At 34.3% G+C, this 7,246-nt stretch overlaps 1 protein-coding gene across 1 annotated transcript; it reads right to left on the bottom strand.

Annotated features, from left to right (window-relative positions):
• Positions 1–4,918: 4,918 nt before the first annotated feature.
• On the bottom strand, positions 4,919–7,246 carry LOC107890184 (UPF0481 protein At3g47200). The gene is made up of 2 exons (XM_016814679.2): positions 6,552–7,246; positions 4,919–5,771 (listed from the first exon to the last, which is right to left on the bottom strand). The coding sequence occupies exons 1-2, from the start codon at positions 7,218–7,220 to the stop codon at positions 5,043–5,045; spliced, it is 1,398 nt and encodes a 465-aa protein (XP_016670168.1). The 5' UTR covers positions 7,221–7,246; the 3' UTR covers positions 4,919–5,042.

Raw genomic sequence — 7,246 nt, forward strand, 5'->3', positions numbered from 1 at the left:
TTAAGATTCATCGTGATAATCATTATGGTATCTTAGGTCTATCTCAAGAAACCTATATCAAGAAAGTTTTAAAAAGATTTCGGAAGAAAGATTATTCACCAAGTGCTGCTCCTATCATGAAGGGTGATAAGTTCAATTTGAACCAATGCCCGAAGAACGAATTGGAGATGGAGCAAATGAAAAACATTCCATATGCTTCTATTTTTGGAAGTCTGATGTATGCTCAAGTCTGCACAAGACCTGACATTGTATTTGCAGTTGGAATGTTAGGGAGATATCAGAGTAATTCAGGTATTGACCACTAAAGAGTTGCAAAGAAAGTTTTGAGATATCTTAAAGGGACAAAAGACTACATGCTTACGTACAAACGATCAGACAATTTGGAAGTGATTTGTTACTTTGACTCAAACTTTGTCGGCTGTGTTGATTCACATAAATCAATATCAGGTTACATATTTATGTTTGCTGGCAGAGCTATATCTTAGAGGAGCGTCAAGTAGTCCCTAATTGCTACTTCCAATATAGAGGCTAAGTTTGTTTCATGTTTTGAGGCTACCTCATATGGAGTATGGTTAAAGAGTTTCAAATCTAGGCTTAGACTTGTGGATTCGATTTTTAGGCCATTGATGATATATTGTGATAATTCAATTGTTGTCTTTATGGCTAAAAACAACAAAAGTGGAAGTCGAAGCAAGCCTATCGACATTAAGTATTTAGCCATAAGAGAACATGTTGAAGAAAAGAAAGTGGTCACTGAGTAGATTAACACTGAGCATATGTTAGCTGATCCTTTGGCTAAAGCGATGCCACCACACAAATTTAATGATCATGTTGTCACTATGGGAATTGTTCCCACATTGTAAATTTTTGTTATAATAACGATTATAAAGAAACTCTATTAAGTTTGGTGTTTCTCATATTTTTTGCATAGATTAATTTGGTTATTTCGAGAAATGTTACTAAAGTTTGGACCTGGAATAAACATTGGGTTTATTCATTAAGAAATTTGGGCATGGTATATTGTGATACATGGAAGATGCTACACAAATTCTAAGAGAAAATATCGCCATGATTCGTGTATTATGTTTTGACTTTAAGTTTTCATGGGCAATATGAACCAAGTGGGACAATGTTAGATGTGTATGGTTTGTGGGAATAACCCCCACATTTTCATTCCCACATTTTGCCCACTACTTTCACTTTGTGTGATAGTGGGTTATATGACGGGTGGTTTTTGATGGGGAAGCACCACTATAAATACCCTCAAGCATAAGGTCCCTAAGCACAAAAAAATACTTTTTGAAAACAATTTCATCTAGTAAGGTTTTTGAGTGCTTAGAAGACCTGGACGATTTTTGTGTTTTCCAAATTTCCTATTTTCGTATAACTAAATATGACGTCCTCATCGATTGTTTGACGTACTCGACAAGTGGTGCTACAATGTCTTGATTTTGACATTTTGATTCGAACAATAACTGGAGGAATTTATTTTTGATCTTTTTTTTTCTGATTACATTTCGTTTAAACCATGAGTTTACGTACATTAATATTAATTATTCCTTCATGTTTGTGCATCTTAAAAACATAACACTCAAAGTTTGCTAAACTCGAGTAAAAGGTGGCCACCAAAAGACTACCATAAATATGATAACCTACATCCAGAGTGCAAAAAAAAGACATATCTCTATAAAAGGAGATACATGGGATATTTTTGGAAGAGTGCCCATCCATATCTACTAGCTTCAACTTTAGCTTTAACAAAAATATCTCTCTTCTCCCTTAATGCATTTATCGACGTATACCACTTTGTTGAATGAAGTGTCCCGAAGCACTCTTTTACCTTCCTCTAATTGCATCCATTGGTATGTCACTAGCCATGCAGTTTTATCAATCACTCATGGGGTACTTGACGCCAATTCTTGCAAACTGCACGTATTTGGATTTGATCCGACCAATAAAATTTCCCCACTATGTACCCCACCATATCATTAGGAAGCTCGCACCAATCTTTGAAGGTTTGGTGTATAAGGGATTTGCCAAATTTATTGCTTATTATATTGTAAAGAACATAGTATTTTTTCAACAACCGAAATTCTATCACCAAACTTAGAGTGATTTTATTCACTGCTCCAAAATTCTAAAATCATCAAATATTTGATTTTATCACATTATCAAATCATAAAAATATTAGTTTTGTATACGTTTTCATAGTGATAGTGATTTTAATTGTAGTGAGTATGAAATTAAGAAAGGTGATGACGCTATGTTTGATCAAGCTTTAGACATTCCAATTGAGAGTGATGGTGGAGATTTAGGAGGGATAATAGGGTATAGTATTGATGATTCTGACAGTGAGGAAGTCAACATATCAACTAAGAAATGGCTTGAGTTTAATTCAGTGGTTGACATGGATCATCCAATATTTTCTATTGGAATGTTGCTTCCTGATAAAAAGCAATTAAAGGCTACCAGAAAAGATAGGGTGAATGTAATTCTCAAGAAAGATTGCAAACTAAGGGTTAGGGTTGTTTGTAAAGATGCGTGTGGTTGGACCTTATATGGTAGGAAGTTCACTAAAGATCGTAATCACCCAACCTTCCAGATTCGAACGTACAAATCGAAGCATACATGCTGTAAAGATTATGCAAATAGGAATATGGATTACAAGTGGTTGTGCAATAAGTATATGAATTATTTTTTTGTTTATCCAAATTTCTCTTTCTTCATTTTAGAGTTTGCAAGGATTATGTGTTTATTGTCCCAAGGTCCAAGTTGTTTAGGGCAAAACAACTAGTTTTGAAATATTTCAAGGAAATTACAGTGAGCAATACTCTAAAGTTGAGAGCTATGGCCAAGAGATAAGAAACACTAATCTGTTGGAATATTTTCAAATATTTATAGTATCCCAATAACTATAAATGAATGGGTGTAATTAATCAAAAGATAAAACTTTTGGTCATTGGTCAAAAGTTATATCATTTGATTTTTAAAAAAGAATTATAACTATTCAAAAAATATTATTTGAATAGTTACAAAATTAAATGAATAATTATTATTATTTATTTATTCATAAAGACACCTATTGAAAGATGCCTCTATGAAGAGACATGAAAATTCCTATAAATAGGAATGGGATTTCATTTGGAAATCATATCAACAAATTCTAATATTATTTCTTCTCTTCCTTCATTTTCTAATATTATTAGATTATTCTATAAAGTATTGCTGCAGAAATCCTTTGTAGAAATTGAGTTTTTGTTATACATTACTCAGTGCATAGTGGACTATTCTCGTCAGTGCAAAACGCAAATAGTCATTGGCTTCATTGTATCCTCGAGGTTAATTTGCTTGGAACTCGTTTGCACACTGAAGATAAGTGGGGGCGAATATAACCTTAAAGATAGTGGCTTGATACACGCCTTGGAGCCTGTCCTATTTCTTCTTTTTCTTTTCGAGTTCCGATCGTGTGTTCGAGTTTTTTTCCTTACCGGAGTTTTGTACTAACATAATCTAGGTTCTAGTGTGGTTTGTTCCGAAGAATGCTCATTTGTTTCAAAGCATGTGTGCCAGGACTGGCTCATTGCAGGCCTTTATTAAAGGCAAGTTTGAAGGACAGTTGTTGAGTGCTGTTGGCATTGATGCGAATCATTGTATCTTACCAATTGCCTAGGCAGTGGTTGAAGTTGAAAATACAAATACATGGGTTGGTTCATTAAACTCTTAAGTGAAAGTAATAACATTGAAAATCAACATTCCTGGACATCGATGTCTAATAAACAAAAGATATGTATTTTAAATGTTTAATTTTCAATTCAATTTAGTTATCTAACATTTATTGATTAATTGTAGGGATTAATATTTGCATTAGGTACGTTGTTTTCGGAAGCTGAGCGTAGATGTGTCAGACATTTGCATATCAACTTCAAAAATGATGGGCTTTGAGGCAATGAAGGATGCACTATTGTCACGAGCTTTGGATTAATTTTACCATCGATGTAACTCAATTATAAATAGAGGTCTTCCTCGCGTTGCTTTTTTGTGGCATGCTCTTGTGGTTCTCTTTTGCTTTTAGTTGTTTTTGCTTTATTTTCGATACCTTGGAGAATTTCTATCGAGAATTCTCACTTTGTGAGAGTTAAACTGATTTAAACGGATTTGAGATATTGCACGAATTGTGAGACTAAATTTCTAACTCCGTAACACTATGAGCTGTTGCACGAACATGGCAAACTTCAACAATTGCATGGATAACTTAAAAGCAAAGAATCCAAATGCACATAAGTAGTTTTCGAATAAATCAACAAAAGCATGGTCGAGGTCTCATTTCAGCACCTTACCAAAGAGTGATATGTTGTTGAATAACTTGTGTGTGAGTGTTTGAACAGGTACATATTGGATGCAAGGGACAGGTCAATCTTAACTATGGCTGAAAACATCAGGTTCAAGTTGATGAATAGGTTCTATGTGAAAAGGAATGCAGCAGACAAGTGTTCTGGTCCACTTTGCCCTAAGATTCAAAAGAAGCTTGATAAGAATAAGGAAATTTCAGGACAATATCGGCCACAATCACCAACTTTAAGAAAATTCCAAATTAGGTGTCCTACGAACTAGTTCGCAGTGGACCTCGATGAGAAGCCATGTAGCTGTAGGAAGTGGAGTTATCTAGTATTTCTTGTGGTCATGCATTTTGGCTATTTAATTTGGTTCAACAAAGAGAAACCGTAAGCTTATGTGGATGCATGTTACACTATTGAGACACAAAAGGCAATTTACAAAGAAGCCGTTAATCCAATTAAAGGTCAAATCTCATGGCCAGCATCTACTTACAACCCAAATCCTCCGATTGTGAAAAAACAGCCAGATAGACCTAAAACATTTTTTGGCCGTATATAATATACTTATTTATGACAAATCTGGTAAAAAGAGCAAATTGGAAACAATACCATTAACTTTGAATGAAAAGAACAAAATCCACAACCGCTTTATACAATATTGTCGAAAGAACATACAGACTTATAACATATAGAGGTGGGCTTGTTAAACTAGTTGTTGTAGACAGACAATATAGAATATATAGTTTGTGCTATTGTGAGTGCAAAAAGAAAGATAACCCCAATCAAAGAAAGAATAGCCCATGGATTTGTGAAGTAAGTGTGAATGAGATTAGCACGCCATTCATTCCATGGTTTCTTACAATACCTGTTCACCATCTTCCTTACTTCATCCAGGTTATTATTTGGGTCCAACGTGATGTCTTTTGACAATGAGTTGAACATGTTAGCCACTGCTTTGTCACTCTCAAGTGCATTTTGAATGATCCCTTTTGAGTGTAAAAGGGCCACATCTTTCTCATTGTCTATAATGTTGTCCATGAAAAGTATATAGGATGAAATCTCATTACCTGCCCCAACATGCAAACGCTCGAATGCTACTAGGTTTAGAAACATGGATTCCGTGGCATCATCTATGATGATAGTTGGTAGCTTAAGGATCCCTCCACGGAATGTTATATCCTTGAGACTAATAGTTTTACTTTTCTTGAATCTGATTCCGGCTTCATTGAGCTCCATTGCGGATCTAATGATGTCATCCCCATCTTCGTAGTGTGGTCTGCGATACCAGTGACGTTTTCTTTGTTGTCGATGACTTGGTATGTCCGGAAGGAGACTCTTTCGATACACTTCCAATACGTGTAAGCAACTTCCCACACATGAGACAGGCGTATTGGAGGAGTAGAACTTGAGTATAAGTTTGTTCACAAATTCTTCATCCTGCATCAGTGTAGAACTTAAAAATTAAATTATGCTATTAATCCCCTTTTTTTTATTAAAGTTGTGAATTTAATATTTATACTTTTTGAAATTTAAAATTTTAATCATTACCCAAATAGTAGCAGTTAAATCCGTTTGGTTAAATTTAATTATTAGTCTTGTACTATGTGTATATTTGTAGATTTAGTTCATATTATTCAGATGCATTATTCTAAAGCCATATACTTTTCTTCTAATTTTGAAATTCCAATCTTGACTCCAAAGATCATCGTTAAACTGCAGGGATGTCACCGCATGCCTCCCCCCTGACGAATTATTATTTTAGTCTCTTGAAGTATTTAAAATTATAAGTTAATTTAATGGTAAAAATACACTTTGCTCCCTTCACCCTAAAGATGAAAATTTTTCAATTTAATCCCTTTAAAATCCTAAAATAATAAGCATATATAAAGATAAAACTATACTTTGACCCCTTTAAAATTTAATAATTTAGTTTCTCAAAGATAAACTTTTGGCTTTAGCTCCCCTTAATTTATTAATTGGATTTTTAGTGAGTAATATGTGGAAACAATAAACTGACATGTCATTACTATTTTTACCACATCAAATTTTGGAAATAACAAAACTTAATGAATTTAACAATTATCATTTGGCAATGACTGGAATTTCAAAATTCAGAACGTAGAGAAACTAAAAATGATAAATTAAAGAACAAATACAAATAGCATAATTTAACCAACTAGTAGTGATTCAATAATGGGTCCAAAGACTAGGGATTACCTTGGTTCCATTGCTATCAACAGCAACTAAGCTATGAAGAACTTGCATTGGCAATTGATTCTCGAGCATTAACATATCTCGTTTAATAAATGGTATAATATGTATCTTCCCATGATTGCTAAAGATTGGGTCGGTTTCAGCATAATCTTCCATTGTATGAGTATCAAAACACAAGATTTCCAACATGAAACAACCATCAAGAATCATCAACTGCATAAACTTGTGATCATCATCTTGCCACATTGTATCAAGCAACTCATAACAATCTCTAAGCTGCTGTAAATCTTTATCTAAAGATTCAACAAACAATTGTAGTGGTTTGCCTGATCTCTTGAGAAAATGAAGGAGGGCTCGTTGTTTGTGATCTTCCATGGGGTTAAGATGAGGATGGCCATGATGGTAAGGGCCGAAAGAGACGACTTGAGGGATGTAAGCTTTGTTGTTTAGATCAGTGATGTTGGGAGGTACTTTATAGATTGATCGTTTCATCCAATGTTTCATCTCTGTCTCTGAGGCCACCATGGTTTTCAGTTCTTCATCAACTTCAATAAGCCACTCCGCTCTCCCCATTTTTGCTTCAAAAGAGATAACGGGAACAAACAAAATGTGAAAAGAAAAAGGGTGAAAAATCCCTTCCTTCAATGTGTATAAGATCCGGGTTGAAGTCATTCTGTTTTTTCTCTTTTTATGTTAGA

The sequence above is a fragment of the Gossypium hirsutum genome, chromosome A09 (assembly GCF_007990345.1).
Source record: "Gossypium hirsutum isolate 1008001.06 chromosome A09, Gossypium_hirsutum_v2.1, whole genome shotgun sequence".
Taxonomy (NCBI): Eukaryota; Viridiplantae; Streptophyta; class Magnoliopsida; order Malvales; family Malvaceae; genus Gossypium; species Gossypium hirsutum.